Genomic DNA, 17,378 nt, shown 5'->3' with positions numbered 1-17,378 from the left:
TGGCAGACTGTGGGAAACCACTGGGAAGCAATTTTTATCCAATTGGTTACAGTTGGATCCTTAAGGAAAGGATAGTTTGCTTCTCTGGAATGGCCAGCATGAAAAATTGTACCCTGATGGTTTGGAGACATCTGTGTGTCTTTGGCCCACTTCTGAGTGCTGACTGTTTCTTGGTACAACGGTGAAAGCTGGTCTTGTCATATGAGCTCAGCCACCCTGGCCTCTCACTTCTCCCCAGGGAAGCATTTGGACATCTGGTCCTACCAAAGAAAAGCACACATTAAAGTCTATTTCTGCTTGGTTTTGTTCGTTTGTTTTTGTTTGTTTTGTTGTTTTGTTTTTTTTTAATAAACAGCTAAAATTGTTTCCTATTCTACAATTTCCAGTTTACAAACTCTATAGCTAAGATTGTTTCACACAATACAAAAGTATTTAGAGCCCTTCAGAATTGGAAAAAGCCTTGAGAACATATCTATTGGAAGAAAATCTAAAATCCAGTCATTAAAAATATCCTGATGTAGGCTATACAAAAAGCCAAGCCTTTTATGTCAAAACAACACATGGAAAACAGACCAGAGTGTTGATGCAGCCCCTGGAAAAGCCAGACAGTGATGGGCAAAGCCCTCCAGCAGAGTGGAGTGGAGGGTGGTTCACAAAGCATTACTCTGTGAGAGTTAATTTGCAGATTATTTGCAGAATTTGAAATCTCTGGTTTGGATGGGAGAAAGCAAATGAGATCCCTGGTTGTCCTATTTCTGGAACTTCAGGCATGTTCCTAAGAAAAGCACAAAGTCAGAAACCGGCCCATGATTGCATTTGCAAAGATAATTTCGAAAACCCTTCTCTATTGAGAATTTCTTATTTAGAAATAAAAATATCAGCAAAAATGTGACTTGAAAAAATAATTACTTTGCACTTCAAAACCCCATACAGACTGTGCCCTGCTGTATCTGCAAGCATGGCTTCTTGGGTTTCCTGTAATTCCCGTTTGTGTCTGGCCACTTTGCGCTGGCACAGCCGGCGCTCACAGGGTACATGGCTGCAATGTCCGTATCCTGCACTGGATTCTATCTTTCCCTTTCAGGAATTCCCACTGTGGGACAGAGCAAAGCCACAGGCTCCTTTCACACAGTGAAACCTTGGGTACTCTGAAGCGCTCAGATCTCAACACTAAGAACAATGCATGAAGGTAAAAAAAAAAACAAAACTTTTTAATACATTTTGAGTTTGTACGTGGAGTTGATAAAGCAGTTGCCTACCTGATCTGTAGTACAAGTCTTCCGCAGAGGTGGAAGCTGACGATGCCCCCCCTTGCTCAGCCTAATCCGCAGGCTTTGCTCTCTGCAGGCTGAGCAGCACGAGCAGCTCCCTTGGTGTCGAGAGGCATCTTCTGCTTGCCTGAACGAGTGGAGGCCAAACTGAGGATGCTTTGGGGTAGGACCAAGCGTTAGGCAATCCTGAGAGCCCAGGTGAACCTACAAGAGCTGCTCCAGCAGCCCATGGAGCATGGTGCTTCCCTGCAGTAAGTATAAAAGCAGTTTCCCAAGCAATCATGCCTTGTGCATCTGTGCCGCCTGCCTGTGTAGCTTTTTGGTAGATGTTACAGAGGTTGAGTTCTCAAGAGTAGGAAACTCCTGCAAGCTATATGAAGACCAGGGTCTGGAAATCACTGCATCTGCTAAGAACAGGCAGGAAAATGCTGTGCTCCTCTCCAAGAAAAAGGGGCCAGTGGCACAGGAGTCCCGGCAGGGTGGGCTACCCAGCCTCACCCCCGAGGGCTGACCCAGGGGTGTGGGCAACACACCAGCACGCTGGGGCACGCTGCTGAGGGGACAGAGGTGCTGGGGACATCAGTGGGCTTAGGATACAGAGAATGGAAAGCTGTGGACCTGCATTTCTCTTTTTTTTTTTTTTTTTTTTTTTAACACCTGCAGAAGATAAATACTGATCAATCAAGCTCTTCACAACAACACTGCAAAATGAGAAGCAGAAACATGGGCAGATTTCCAGAGAACTGGAAAATCATTCTTCCAAAGTGTATGCCAGGGGATTCAAGTGAAAATTAAATTAATCATTATTTTTGATTTGCAATCTACAGAAAAAAATATATATATTCTTAAATGCATAGAAATATCATTGCTATAGCAGTATAACAGCAAGTTTGCACATATTGAGGTGGTATTAATAATTCATTTCATAATCTATTCTAACATTATGAAATTAAAATGCCTCTTCTGTTACCTGTAGTGCCACTAGTAAAACAGACAATCGATAGATCTTCTGGCCGAGGAGGCTAGAAATACACAGGGAGAATAAGAAAATCACATCAATCAAATGCAGAACAGTCAATGGTAGACAGTTGTCATCGTATAAACTTGAAGATCAAACCACTTATATTTCAGCTTTCCCATAAAAAGCTTTCATTCCCCTTGGCAAATATAAGAGACCCTCATAAAACTCTTTTTATCAGGTTTCTTCAGTTGATGCAGACTCTATTCCTCCCTTATGTTTTGCTCCAGCATACACTAAGGGCATGCTTTAGTGTATGAAGACTCTGATGGAATATTTGTCTTGCAGTTAGTATTTTCAAAGACACTGTCTATACCTGGAGGCGTGTGGGAAAGCTTAAGATAATTTACTGATTTTCAGATAAATTCTGGAAATGTGATTATTGACAACAGGGGACAACTTCCCGAAGCTGCTGATTGCTCTCGTTACCAGTAAGTGTAGAATATTTTGGGTGCATGTACGTGCTATTTTGGGTCATGAATGAATAAATAAGCAGCCTGAAAATCAGGGGCTGCTTTTGGAAGTTTTGCACTTTTTTGGAAGTATGAGCATCCAGTGAAAAATAAAAATGCAATTTTCAAAAAATATCCCAGAGAAATACTGCCAAGTAGTGTTTCTGAGCTACAGAAACCCCACTGAAAAGCCAGAAGTGCAAACGCATTCCCCTAGTGCCACTTGGGTACAGTAGTGGAATTAGTGTGGCTTAACAATGGCATTTAATTACTGTCCCATTAACACATTCAGCAAGGATGAACTATGTCAGTCAAGTGTCCCAGGTGGAGGGTACGAAGTAACCATTCACCGCAGATATGTGGTGTTATCGACAGTCCTTGGGCTCCTCCTCCACCTTCCACGTGGAGAGGGTGACGGCACACAGGGTTCCTTCTGCCCAGAGCAAAGCCTTCCCTCTCTTGTCAGGGAAATAAATGTAATGTACCCAGCTGCAATTATAAGTGGGAAAAGCAGCATGCCAACACTCACCACAGGCACATGTCGACTCTCACGGCCACAGTCCTGAAAGAGATTAAAGAAACAAAAATGATTCCCACTTTAATTCCTGTGGTGTAACTCACTTGCTAATAATTGCAAACCATTACAGGGGAGTATGAGCTGGAGCAGAAAAATTTGTGGCTAACATTTAGGTCATCTTTTCTATCCAAAGTTTCTTGCATTAACTGCAACACCATTCTTGGATTTCAAGTAGTGCTTGGGCTGGCTGAGCTGGATCCAGGCTGTTTCATAGAAGTGTGAGGCTGCAGGCTTACACGTCGGAGGACAGTGGCTTGAATAGCAACCCCCCTTTGCAGGCTTAAACCGCAGCTGATATCTTACTTGAGCAGGAAGGTTTGAGACATTGGCTCGCCTGTCAACAAAGACCAACACTAAGAGGCAACTGCACTGATCAGCAGTATCAGCCACAAGCTGATACTCTCCAGGCACTGAACCTGCCACATAGTTCATGAGTCCCTGTATACTTCATTGTATTTTTATGGAAACTACAAAATATAGTAAAAGAAGAGGGAGAGCAAACTTACCTCCACCTCCTGCATGGTCTGGATGCGAACTCCACAGCGCCTTCCCCTCTCCGTCAACTCCTTCTCAAAGGGATCCATCAGGATGATGGAGCTCAGACCTGGGGTTTCTCTCCTCTCCACGTGGTCGAGGAGTATTCTGGCTTTTTCAGGTTTGTCACAAATGACTGTGGAAATGTCAGCTGGAGGAAAAGCAGCCAAACAAGCTTTTTAGGGTAAATCTTTTTTAAAGCAAGACTGGCTGCTGGTTCATAGCTAACATTGCATCAGTCCCGATATCCACTTCAGGCTAACATTAGAAGTCTTAGAATATAACATATATTTCTCTTAGAAAACTACTGCAATTCTAGATAACCTAAATCAATGCCAAAGCTGTAGCTGACATCTACAATTATTCTGGGATTCAGCTCAAAAAACTGAAATTGCTCACCATGTGGGGTAAAAAATCTAGGAAGCAAATCATGAAGCAGCACACGAGTGGGTGGCTGTGGAGTAATTCCCGCAGCCAGAGCAGCCCCGTCCCTGGCTGTGCATGACTGGGCACATGGGAAACGCGGCAGAGGCAGCCCTGACCCTGCATGGAGACACGCCGCTCCCCAAAATCCTCTCTAAGTAACTTCAAGACACTGAGTGACTATAATCACCTGTCTTTTGGAAAGCAGAAGAAAATACACTATTCTGAGCAACAAAATTGATCTCCGAGAAGATTACATTAATTTTGTTTTTACCTGTGTTGACAATGTAACGAATGGCTCCAGGACCTAAGGTATCGTAGAGGGGAACCACCACCATGGAGTAGGTATAGCAAGCCAGCTCGGAAATGATCCACTGCAGGAGGACATGGAAGCACGAAGGTGAGAACGGGGCCATGGGAGCAGATACAGCACACTTCAGAACAAGCTTCAAGTACAGAGCAAGCTCACAAGGCAGGAACGTTATCAATACAGCATCAAGTTGAACTTAAAGTCTCACCTCTGGACGGTTTTGAGCAAAGACCCCAATGAACTGCTTTGTGGAAGGCTTGCAGCCCTGCTGAAGAAGGCCTGAACCCAGAGCTTCTGCTCTTTCAGCCACCTGGAATAAGAGGTATATAAGAAATAACAAAATAAGTGAAGGCCTAACATGTATGGGGAGGGTCTCAAATTATTCTATCTAAGAGCCCAGGGCTTTTTGCAGTATCACAAGCCATCAGTAGCTGCCCAGCAGTTGAACTCTGATTGGCGATGCCCATGGCCTTGGAGCATGTCGGTGCTGCCAGCCAGAGTGGGCTTGTGGCACTGAGCGGGTCCCCGAAAGCTGACACACCTATACAAAGCTGGGGTGTGCCCGGCTGGGGAAACCGAGAGCCCCCGCACCATCAGCACCCCCTGGGCTAGCGCGTGCGTGTTACTGACAGCGCCCTCACACCCCTCCTGCCGGGCACCAGGGGGGAGGACTTTGCAGGGGGGTTCGTGTTCAGCTCACCTCCTTGTAGGACAGCCACTGGTAGGGCTGCTTGGGCTTCCTGAACCCCAGGCAGGGGCCGTTTTCTGGAAGACAAGCAGAATGACGGAGTTACAGGGGCAGTGCCAGGGGTCAACATGCCACGCTGCAGGGGTGCAGCGGAGCCCTCAGAGTAAATCTGTTATTGGGGCTGGCTCTCGCTCCTGGGGCAGAGCTCATGGAGAGCCCAATCAAATTAAAAACATGAGTGCAGCTAGTGGGAGACCAGCTGCAGGGATCTCCCAGTCGCCTCAATGCTCCTCCCTCATTCGCAGAGGAGACACCAGCGGTTTGCCCCTGAACAGCCTCATTAAAAGGCTTCTCCAAAGGTAGTGTGAGCACCAGCGTCTGATGAGGGCTTACATCCCAAACACCAGCTTCTACTGCTTTCACTGCCTTTTCATTTAAAAGCTTCAAAGTGAAAACTGCCATTTTTAGCACAGCCTACTCTGGAAGAGGGTAAAACAACGCACAGCGCCAAGTGACAGGATGAATATTTGAAAAGTTTAATTGATTTACTAACTGTACTTACTTGCACAAGATTCATCCCTCCATACTAACTACTGAGTTATTTATTTACCCCTGTCTTGCAGGGTGGAATATTTGTAATTCCATTGAGGCTTTTGGTGGTACCAAAAATTAACCTGACAATGAAATTGTTGTGTTCAGTGAGGCAGGACGTCGTAAGCAGCTAACACAGGAAGAGTTACAGAAGAGCAGGGAAGGGTCATCATGGCTTTCTGGAGCAAGAAATGACATCTCACGAGTGTGTGAGAGCTCTTGGATGGTACTGTTGATCATGGGGTAAGGGCGAGGGAGCGATACACCACGCTCAGCCTTCCTAAGAGCTTTTGCCAGAGTCCCTCACCCTGCCCTATTGTGGAACAAAAAGTGAGCTGGATGAGTAAGTGATGAAAAGGCAGCAACGAGCAGCACTAAGTATCAATGTTTGCAGCAGAGGAAGAGCTCTGCTGTGTTCCACAGTTCTATGCCCAGATCAGCCCCATTTAATGTATTCACAAATATTCTGGAAATGAATAATGTATAATGAGCTTTGCCAATGCTGCAAAACTGAGGATGTTAAGCTGTCTGCCAGCAGCAGCAAAAAGATCTCGTGGTACCAAGAGACTTCACAGTAAAATTCAATGGCGTTAAGGGCAAAACAATGCACATTGCAAATAATAACCCTAATTAAACCCCCCACGCTCCAAAAGTGTCACCCACATCACCATGGGCAGCACAGGCTGCAGCACCTGCCCTGCCCTTGCTGGGTATCCTCCTTGCTTGGACCTACCACTCTCTGGATCTCCCACTTCCCCGGCCTCTGCCTCTCAGGCCTCCCACTCCCACTGGACCTCCCGCTTTCCCTGAGCCTCACACCCTTTTTCATCCTCCCACAATACTTTTGCCTCATAGGCTCTTTTGACCTCTCATACCTTTTCAGCCTCGCACTCTCTGAGCCTCTACAGTATTTTGCCCTCCTGCAAGTCTGGGGACCCTACACTCCTTGGGTCTTTCAAGTTTCAGTGGACACCTCATAGCTCTTCGGCCTCCCACACCTTGTTGGTCTCCGAGAAATCTTTCAGCTTCTACACCTCATTGGCCTCCCACATCTTTTTAGCTTCCCAAACCTTGTTGGCCTCTCACACCTTTATCAGGCTGAACATCCCATCGGTCTCCCACCACCTTTGTTGGCCTCTATACCTCATTTGGTCTCCTACACCTTTTCAACCTCTACACTTGTCAGCCTTCCACATCTCTTGGACCCCAGCATTCAGGCCTCTCAGCCTTTGGCGTCAGCACTCCTGGGTCCTCCCACAGTGCTTTGGCCTCCCACATATAATAGTCCTCTGTAGTTTTGGGGCCTCCCACACTCCCTTAGGCTCTACAGTCTCTGGGCTTCTGCACTTTTTTGGCCTCCCACACGCTTTTGGGCTCACTCTCTCCTTCAGCAATCATATCTCCTTCAGCTTCCCACACTATTTTGCTTCTATGCTTTGTGCCTCCTGCACCCTTGGGAAGTCCTACACATTTCAGCCTCTTCACTATTTGTGCCTCCCCCATTCGTTCAGCCTCTTGCTGTTGTGACTTCTACAATTTTGTGGCTTCCCACATTCTGGTGGCCTCCGTCTCCTTTTTGGGCCTCCCATGCTCCCCTGGCTTTTGAGTCTGAATGGGTGTCTACACCATTTGGGCCTCCCACACTTTTACGGGCTCACACACTCTCAGCTTCTATGCCCTCTGAGCTTCCCCAAGCCTCTGAGCGCCCCCTCATTCAAGCCTACACATTGCCTGGTCCTCCACCTCTCCCCACCTCTGCCCCAAGGCCTCCTCATCACCGCGCTCTCACCGGAGATGCTGAATCCCCTCCTGAAGACCTCATACATGGTCCTGGCATCGTCGTAGTAGTGTGTCAGCAGCTGCGGGCTGTCCCCGATCACCGACCGGCGTGCCCCAGCCAGGCCCTGGGCAACATGACAAGACACGAAGTGACACAGCCATCAGCACTGCCCGGCGGGCGGGAGATGGGGAAATCCACAACCATAAAGCTCCCCAAATGCCAGAGAGACCTCTGAAGCCACCACCATATTCCTGCCCCAACACCCAAAGGGATGGGGGAGGCGGGACATCCTCCTCAGTGCCCCAGGGACATGGGCAACCACCTGCCCAGAGAGGAGCATTTGACCTGCCTCATTGTTTGGTATTTCCCAAGGAGATTCGAGGGGGAATTATAAATGCGCAAGTAACAGAGTGGGGATGTGCTGGGGGAGCAATTGGGCTCCACAGGTCCCCAGGACTGGCACCGCGGACACCTTCTCAAGGACATCTAGACCAACGCCAAGGAGAGGCTGAAGCAGAGGCCAGAGCCCAGCGGGTGGGTTCAGCGGTGGTGGCTTAGGAGGGGGCAAGGGGAGGCAGGCACCAAGCGTGACCGAACCACAGCTGCCCTAAGGGGAAAACTGTCTTGGAAAATGTAGATTTCTCCCACCCTTTTTAAAAGTTGTTGGAATTAGAGGCAATAGCGTTTTAGAGGGGACATGACAAAAGGCTTTAAAAATTCCCATCATACTTTCAGATATTAATTTAAGTGGAAACAATTTTCAGAAATATTTCTTCTCTTTAAAACAGAGCAGCTTCATAAAACTTTAAAACCTTTTACAGCCATGAAAATTAATAACTCCTCAGCCTCTAAGCATGGATTCAGGTCTATTTTTTCTTATTATTACAAAGTTTGCCACAGCAGACTCGGTAATGGGCACACAGAAGATGTGTCAGCTGATTTGATCTTATCAGCTGTTGCCTTTCAGTGGTTTCTCCCATGCCATGGCAGCTCCTGTAATATTTGGTCATGGATGGCTAAGCAAAAATAAGACCAAAACATTGCCGAAAATCTAAGAGAATAAATTAATGGGCTGTAGGCTAGCTTTCCAGTTTACAGCAAAAGGTGAATTAAGGAGTGAAGTGATCCCTGGCATAGTGCATCACACAACTGATTTCAGGATGAGGTTGAGAAGCCCTCAAAACCAAACAAAAGCACCTCCTGGCATCCCCAGGCATGTAAACCACCGGTGGAACCCAGTTGCTCCCGCCGGGGTGCCTCTGGCCTCACCTCGACTTCCTCCGACTGCATCCGCAGGTCGCAGGGCGGCTTCACGGCCCGGGGCCGGCTGGCAAACCAGTAGGCAACAACGGCTGCGAAGGCACCAATGCCCACCAGTGCTGTGGCTGGCAGGTTGCGGAAAAACTGGCTGAGGTCGTCGAACTCAGGGAGCCGCAGGCTCCGCAGGATTTCCTGAGCCTGCATCTTCTCCAGGAGCGAAACGGCAAACTCTGCAAGAGCCAGAAGGATGCTGTCAGGTCAGGCTGCCGGACGAGCGCAGGCAGCATGGGGAGGACATACTTTCCCTTGTCAGCCATTTCAAACACACTGCTCTGCTGACCCACGGGGCGCCCACCACCACAGACCTTCACTTGGGAAGAACAGCATCTATGGAAGAGATACAAGAAAGGAGGAAGCATCCCTACAAGGGCGAGCAGGAGCAGCCAACTCACTTCTAAAGGAGAACTGAATACAAATGTACATTAGGGGATGCAGCTGCAGTTAGCTACAGCAGACAGATGCTGTGACAAGCTCTAGGATCCAGCTATGACTGTACCCTGAGGGCTGCCAGGAGCTTGATCTGCCTTTCCCAAGCAGCAGGGGGGCTGCATGGTGACCACAGCCCCTGGCAGGGTCAGGCAGTGCGGCACCAGCTCCAGCCACAAGCCCTTGGCTCAGGTGGAACGGGGCGAAGCCAGCGTGCCTCTGTGTGCAAAACGCTGTGCGGACACGCTCTGAAACACCGCTTTCTGCCCTTGTGCCAGCTTCATGTTCTCGACTTCAAGTTCCTTATGATTTACATCAGGGTAAATTATAGGTGATTGAAGCCAAGGAAAATTTCATTTCATTGCTTAAACATTTCCTGGAAGAAACAACAAACAGCTGCCGAGTGGGGATAAAGGAGTGCCAGGGTATCAGGCTGAGAGCACGCCAGCGCAGGGTCCCCACCCTGCCGTCCTGCCAGACACACTGTCTCCGGATGCTCCCCTGGAGAGATGGGTGGCTCCTGGAGTGGGAAATGCCAGGGCATTCCCCAGCGGGCAGTCCTGCAGGGTGCCGTCCCGGCACCAGAAGGGAAAGGCTGCAGCCTCGGCTCCTTGGATACAGTGGGACAGCCGGGGACCCCCCAGCCCCCACTGCCAGCCCCTGAACTGCTCCAACAGTGCTCAAAGCAAAGAAAAAACCTTTTCTCCAGAGGGTTGTGCATAGAGGAGATGGGTGATAGGACAAGTTTTATGACACAGGATAATGCTGCTGTCCCCATCTCATTCACTATATACCTGCCAGCATCGTTTTGCTGTGAGCGCAAGGAGGGCAGGTCTCTGCCATACGTACAGTCTGCCTTGTGCCAGACTCACAGAGCAGGAACTACTCGCTGGGAAAGCAGAGGACAAGCAGCTGATGGGGCATCTTTCCAAACACAGCCGCTGCAGGTTGCCTTACTGTCCTCTTCTGCATGTACAGAAACGGGCACCAGCAAGAGAAGCCAAGCAGCCGGCTCACTGCTCCCGGGGCACAAAGTGAGGCTGTCCTCAGGGGACTTGTCTTTGGGTGTTGAGTACACAAGAAACATTTTAAGTAACTCGTATTTACAGTAACAGGCCAGTATCAACTCCCCAGCAGGGAATCTCCAGTAACAGCCACCCCTGCAAGGGACAAGCCAAGCAGATGCTGTAGAGGAGGGAATCCAAACAGTTAAGGTTTCCTGTTAAGCCCCACAGCTTTCTTTATGACTTTACCAGCAATCAGGATCTTAAAGAGAAAGCTTTTCTGCCGCAGGAGCCCAGGCAGCCCCTTTCCTCTCACCCTCTGGCCTCGCTCCAGCTTGTGGAGTTACTGAGTGATTAACAGGGGGGCTTCGCTCCCGTGGCAGGGCCAAGACTTCCTCCACAATGCCACCACTGACGTTAACACAAACCAGCTTTTTTCCTCCTGGGAACAGTGTCTGGGTTATGTGGAAGGTCAGGACTACCCTCTCACAGCCTCTTCCCCTATTTGTGCCAAGTGAGCTCTGGAGGCTGGAGCAAACATGGGGGCACCCCTCACCAAGGCTCTGGAGGAGGTTTTCAAGTTTGCACGAGCAAAAAAATTCACAGCAAACAATTAACCTCACCCGTTGTTGGGCTACAACATGGGCTCTGGCCCAGTCATCCCTTGGGCTAGATGTTGCACCCCAGTGCCAGCCCAGCATCCCGCAGCCACCTCTGCCCCCGCAAGAGTTCCTGACTGAGCAAACCCTCTGGGACCAGAACCAGCCTCTCCAAGAACAGCTGCAATGAGCACAGCAAATGGATCAGCATCCAGATGATGTTACTGTGCAATAGCCACCCAGGGGGTAATTTTGTCCTGAGCTTTTAGCATCTTTCCAGAAAACTCCACATCTGGTAAGATATCGACTACATGGGTGCAACATTAGGATGCACTGAGACAGAGTGCTGATTTCTCCCTTCTCCACATCAGGCTGTGAAAAGCAGCTTGCCAAACACACATTTACTAGCAAGCTGCAAAAAGTAGGAGAGCTCAGTGAGGGAGCTATTCATTTACCGATGAATTAGCTATTTGTGCAAAAGCATTTCAGCAAGTCCCACTTAAAACAGCCTGCTCCCAGAAAAACAGCCTGTTGCACCAAAAGTAGCTTCCCAGTTTACCATGGTTGTGGTTACACTGAGATCTTGAGAATGACTCCCTCGACACCAGCCTGTGAGCGGTGTTTTGCATCCACCTGTGCAGCAAACCTGAAAGTGGAAAGCTGGGAAGATGCTTGTGGGAACAGCAAAGCAGCAGCAGCACTGCCATGGGGGGATGTCCGGCCACAGCCACGTGCTTCTGCCCTGCTCGGCTGCGGGTGCTGCCTGGGGAGCACCAGGGCCAGGCCCTTCTGTACATCTGTAGGGGTACAGGGCATCCATGGGCATCTGGAGTTTGTAGCAATGTCAAAATGATTGTGAAAGTCAGGGTCACAATAAAAAGAATGAGTGTTTGAAGACAGATGCTGTTACAGTACAGGAATAAAAGTACTTCTGTTATAATCACAGAGTCACAGCAGGACCAGGGCGGCAAGGGGCCGCTGGAGCTCACCCCGTCCCCCCCGCTGCAGCAGCTCTCCTAGAGCAGGACCCACCACGTCCAGGCGGGTTTGAATGTCTCCAGAGAAGGAGACCCCCCCGCCTCGCTGGGCAGCCTGTGCCAGGGCTCTGTCACCCGCAGGGCAGGGAAGTTCTTCCTCACGTGGAGCTGGAACTTCTCGTGGTGCGGTTTGTGCCCGTTGCCCCTTGTCCTGTCGCTGGGCGCCACTGGAAGGGGCCTGGCCCCGTCCTGCTGGCACTCGGCCTGAAGATATTTGGAGACATGGATAAGGTCCCCTCTCAGCCTTCTCCTCTCCAAGCTGAACCAGCCCGGCTCTCTCAGCCCTTCCTCATCAGGGAGATGCTCCAGTCCCCCCCTCATCTTTGTATCATAATACAGATCATGAAGAAAGCGTGGTCACACCTTTACTGACTTTACAGCCCTTTCACATGTATCAGGTGTGATTTACATCAGTACCCAGATTTTGAAAAATGCTCTGGAGACATCAACAGCGTGGTTTTCATCTGTTGAAAAGATACAATGCTTCAATACGGAATTAAAAATTATTTATAATTGCTAGGAGGTATTTGGTTTGAACAAAGTGATGGGCATAGTGTTCCTTGGGTTTGCATGGAGTATATGCCCCTTATTGGGGGGGTGGCAGGGACACCGTGGGCCATCGAGCACCACGAGCAGGGTGCTATTGGCAGCATCTGCCTGCAGTGAGGTAGAACATACTGCAGCAGTCAAAGTTACACAAGACCTACGGGGAAACTGCTTAAATTGCACTCATTCCATCCGCTCCCAGGGGAAAAATCAGAACATTTACCTCAATCAGATGCTCATGGTACATTTCTGATCACTTGTGCCACATTCTGCTGCCTTCTCCTAATGCCCTGCTCAAGCCGTTATTTCCCACCAACCTGAAGTTTTCGTTGCACAGAGGATCCTATCCCTGGCACAGATGGCAGAATCCTTCATTTGTAACCACATCAGCTGGACTAAATAAATAAGCATGACTGGAAGACAGAAATTCACTTTTCCTCTGCTCAAGGGAAGCTGTTGGCCCATTTCCATGGTGAACTTACAAATTCCTGCAATCATGAAGTCTGCAAGGATTTTTAGATCCCTTGTGATTAAATAAAGCCATACGTAAGTACTTTCTTGTACCCCAGAGCGCACTGCGAGCAGATGCTGCCACCACCTCCGCCTCGGGAGCAGCAGCAGGATGCTCTCCACACCCCTTCTCCAGCAGTTTTGCCCCATTTCTGTTACCTGCAGTGAACCCACCGCCCTGCTGCAGTGCATGCTCCCTGTAAGCCACTGGCCCTGGGCGCAAGAGCAAGCAGAGCACAGCACCCATGCACGGGGCACCTGGAAACACCGGCATTTCCACTTAGTCCAAACAGGACTTCACATTAGCACTGGATTTCTAAAGTATTCCCATGGCAGAGAAAAGGGAACAAATACACAAGGGGGGGACAGAAGAAAGCGGTTTGGGGAGAGGAGGTAGTGCTGGTTAGCTGGGAGGAGGGATCACTGCCCGAGCCAGCCGGCACGCCTGAACCTCCCCCACCCAGGGCTGGGGTGAAGAGGGCTTCTGCAGCCGGGCTTTGGGTAGCCAGCAGGGACATTGGGCTTTAAATCACCCACCAGCCTTTGTTAACAGGGGACAATGCTTATTTATTTTTCCGGTTACAAATAGCGCTATTGTGCGATTCTGTTTTATCTTTTCCTGCTGGAAGTGATTCTGTAACTCCAGCTCAGTCAATGGAGTTCCAGTGACATAAACCAGTGTGGGAAGAGCCTCAAAGTACTGGTGTATCCATAATGCAATTAAAATTTTACCCATTCTGTGTGGTCGTGCAGTCACATCCTTCCTACCATTACATCAGCGCCTGGGCGCCTGCTTGGGAAGGAGAGCTCCTTTTGAGATGCCTTTATCTTCTGCCCACCATGAATTCACGGCGGGGTAGGGAAGAGGCAGTTGATTCATTTTACATTGGAAACCGGGCAAAGCATCTAATTACAATCTCTATACTCAAGCAAAATAATAATAATTTTAAAAAAGCTATTTACATTTGACTTTATAGTACTAAACCAAAATCAAATGAGCAGTTTTTCAGGCTGTCTAAGAGAATTAACAGTTTGCAGTGGAGCACTACAAAACGCAGCCAGTGGGCACATGATGGCTCGGAGCCCGCAGACCCACAGCTTCTCCCCGTGTGAGCTGCAGCGAGGGGAACATGCCTGTCAGCCACCGCAGATCCGTGTCCTTGGCTACGGCACCGGCTGCTCACTCATTTCACCAAGGAAACAGAATTTACAGGATCTAAAACATCTCAATCCAGAGAGAGAGATTTAGAGGGATTTCACTCAAGTGAAACAGTATGAGCTTGTTGAACTCCTAAAGCTGTGTTTTCCCACATTCAACTCCGCAGACCCCAGACTCTGAGATCTGTAGAACCGGGGTCAGTGACAGAAGATTTGCACGAGGAAGCACCTGGCAACACTTGGCCCATTCTCCCCTGCCGAAGAAAAGCAGGCTGGCAGTACTCCGCACACACGGGGCAGGTGACACTGGGATGAGGATACAAATCATCTCATGCTCATGTCACTACGTGAGTCTCCATTTACGTAGGGTAACGGAACATCCAAATTCACAGGGACACATAAAACCAGCAGGTATTAGTCAGACTGCATCACTGGAAACCTAATTAAATGAAAGCTGTTGCAGTGATTAACGTGTTTCTAAAACCATGTGCGCAGAGGCTGCTGTAACCAGGCAGGCAGGGGGCATCTGGGGATTTTGTGTATTGCTTGCAGAATACGATTCTTTTTTTACTTTCTCTAACTTGGCTAGGGTGGCAGCTTCTTGGGAGACCACAGGCTATGAATTCCTAATCACTGTTTTAATTAAAACGGGAGGTGACACCAGGCCAGTCTCTGCCATGCATCTCTGTGCATTTTGCTTCTACAGGCACGAAGACAAGGAGCTGGATGGACCTTCAGTTCCCACCCCAAGGCCCGTCTGGGCTCAGCCGAGGAGGCGGGACACCAGCCACCCCGCAGCAGAGGGGTCGCACGCTCGCAGAGACGGAGATGGAGAAGATTTTATGAGAACAAATGATCTAATGAGATCTCCAACCGCAAACCCTGAAGTCCAGCTTTTGTCATGCTTCAGCCCCAAACGCAATACCCAGTGTATTCCAAACCTGCAGATTTTTTTTTCTCTTTTGTTTTAATTAAAGATGACAAAATTTGGGAAGCTGAGGGTACTTGGCCACCTTTCTGTTTTCAGCTGGGTTTTTAATAGTTTTACATGTAGTGTTTATGGAAGTGGTAATGCCACACTTTACAGCATGTAACAGTTAATAACAGGGAGGAAATGCCGTTATACTTCGTGATCATTACAGACAGCTACTGAAAACCTTACAGAAGGACTACGCCGCTGTGACACCAGACGCCAGACAACTGGCAAGCCTTACAAACTGCTTGAGAAAGAGTAAAGGGGACGATAAAGGGGAAAATATGAGCACCAAAAGTATCTGAAACTATGAAAGAATCCATGTGCAGAAGTCCAGTAAACAGCCCCGAAACGAAGCAGAAGATCAAGCGATACTTCGCTCACATACTTCTGCAAGACTCCTAACTGCTTCTGTCCGACATGTGCTGTTGTGGTATAAACCCACTGCCACAACAGCGACGCAAAATCCACCACTGCTCGGTGCAGCCCCCCACGAGCGGCTCAGGCACCAGCAACCCCACAGCCCTGACCCATCTTGCACAGAGATGTGTATGCAGGGACCCGCTGTACTCTGCAAGGATTAATCAGCTGTAATTACTTGGGATTCAGCAATTATTGGGGTTATTGGCTGAATCAAGGCTATATTATTCAATTTTTTTTTTAAACTTTACTTGCCTTTGCTCCTATAAAGTGTCAGGTTTCACTATAGCCCCTTTCCCCATTTCATGCCTCTCACCTTTGGTCAGACCACTGAAGCAAACTCCCATGGCTTCCATGTGATGTATCACTGCTTTGATTTTTGGGACAGTAAATTTCCATCAAAATTGCGTTTTCCATTTTAAAAAAATGCCCCCCACCCACGAAGACAGACCAAAACAAACTCTTGCAGGTGCTTAATTTTACCCACTGCGGGCAAAATAATTGACTCCCAAGCACATCATCTAAGCCCAATTACCGTGTTTTACTTAGATTACGCAATTCTTTACAGGGTCAAATAATAATTGTATATTTAATTTCAGAGTCAAAGCAAAGGCATTAGTTCTCATTGACTATGGTTCCACCAGAACTCAGTGAAACATAAAGGGGAAGGAGAAAGAGAGAGAGAGAGAGAAAAGGAGAAAGAGAGAGAGAGAGAGAAAAGGAGAAAGAGAGAGAGAGAGAGAAAAGGAGAAAGAGAGAGAGAGAGAGAAAAGGAGAAAGAGAGAGAGAGAGAGAAAAGGAGAAAGAGAGAGAGAGAGAGAAAAGGAGAAAGAGAGAGAGAGAGAGAAAAGGAGAAAGAGAGAGAGAGAGAGAAAAGGAGAAAGAGAGAGAGAGAGAGAAAAGGAGAAAGAGAGAGAGAGAGAGAAAAGGAGAAAGAGAGAGAGAGAGAGAAAAGGAAGACTTTAGAGATAAAATTGCTTTTTTTTTTATTAGTATGCCAGGACTCAGACGCCATAAGGTGTGAGAGGGAATGGATGCAGAATACAGATTTGCTCTTGGACATCTATTTGCATGGATGGTGAACAAGGGAGGAACAGCACATGATGTCTGCGAGCCTGTGGCACCTCTCCAGGGAGCAGAGACTGGAGAAGCACCAGTAAGCAAGAAATTTAATAAAAGCCGTTTATAACTTTTATATTTTGTTTTTGCTAATGAAAAACCTCCCTCTCCCTTTCCTTTGGGAATCAGACCCGTCCAATCTGTTAAATTGGCCTCTTGCCAACAAGACTATTAAAGAACGAGGTTTCAATGGTACATAAGCCTCTTTAGCTTGAATTGCTTTCGTGCTGGCAGAGCCGGCCGGGGGCTCAGTGCACCCCGACCTGGGTGCCTGTGGCATGGGAAGCAGACGTGGGACCACAGCAGTGCATCAGGGACTGTCCCCGTGCCACTGCCTCCCCACTCACCCCCCAGTGCTGTCCCTCTCCGGTCAGCAAGGCAGTTATCTGCCACGGAAAAAGGCTTTACGTCCGGGTCAAGCCTCTCTGATCTGCTGGAGAGGAATAAGGCAAATAGAATTCACAGCAAGCAAGCTGGCGCTGCTTTCGCGTGACCTCTGGTCACCGCACAGAGCAGCGAGAGGACAGGGATGAATGAAAGGGACTGGTTCAGCACATGTGGGGGTTGTGGTATAAACTTGGCCCAATGACGTAAGCTGGATTTATTTTATTTGATTTATTTT

General features: G+C 48.6%; 1 protein-coding gene across 3 annotated transcripts in view; it reads right to left on the bottom strand.

Moving 5' to 3' along the window:
- ACSL6 (acyl-CoA synthetase long chain family member 6) overlaps nucleotides 1-17,378 on the bottom strand; it is a 60,371-nt gene that overhangs the window by 24,378 nt on the left and 18,615 nt on the right. For 2 of the 3 annotated variants that reach the window (XM_037397835.1, XM_037397837.1), the window contains exons 2-9: nucleotides 8,914-9,134; nucleotides 7,654-7,768; nucleotides 5,286-5,350; nucleotides 4,794-4,895; nucleotides 4,550-4,649; nucleotides 3,825-4,003; nucleotides 3,271-3,303; nucleotides 2,242-2,293 (exon numbers count right to left, since the gene is read on the bottom strand). In XM_037397835.1, coding sequence (XP_037253732.1) covers nucleotides 2,242-2,293; nucleotides 3,271-3,303; nucleotides 3,825-4,003; nucleotides 4,550-4,649; nucleotides 4,794-4,895; nucleotides 5,286-5,350; nucleotides 7,654-7,768; nucleotides 8,914-9,134 — 867 coding nt within the window. Of the gene's footprint in view, nucleotides 1-2,241; nucleotides 2,294-3,270; nucleotides 3,304-3,824; nucleotides 4,004-4,549; nucleotides 4,650-4,793; nucleotides 4,896-5,285; nucleotides 5,351-7,653; nucleotides 7,769-8,913; nucleotides 9,135-9,460; nucleotides 9,526-17,378 lie in introns of those variants that run through there. The other variant, XM_037397836.1, reaches the window with a different exon arrangement.

Source organism: Falco rusticolus, chromosome 8 (genome assembly GCF_015220075.1).
Source record: "Falco rusticolus isolate bFalRus1 chromosome 8, bFalRus1.pri, whole genome shotgun sequence".
In the NCBI taxonomy this organism is placed as follows: domain Eukaryota; kingdom Metazoa; phylum Chordata; class Aves; order Falconiformes; family Falconidae; genus Falco; species Falco rusticolus.
This window is presented reverse-complemented; position numbering and strand designations above follow the sequence as displayed.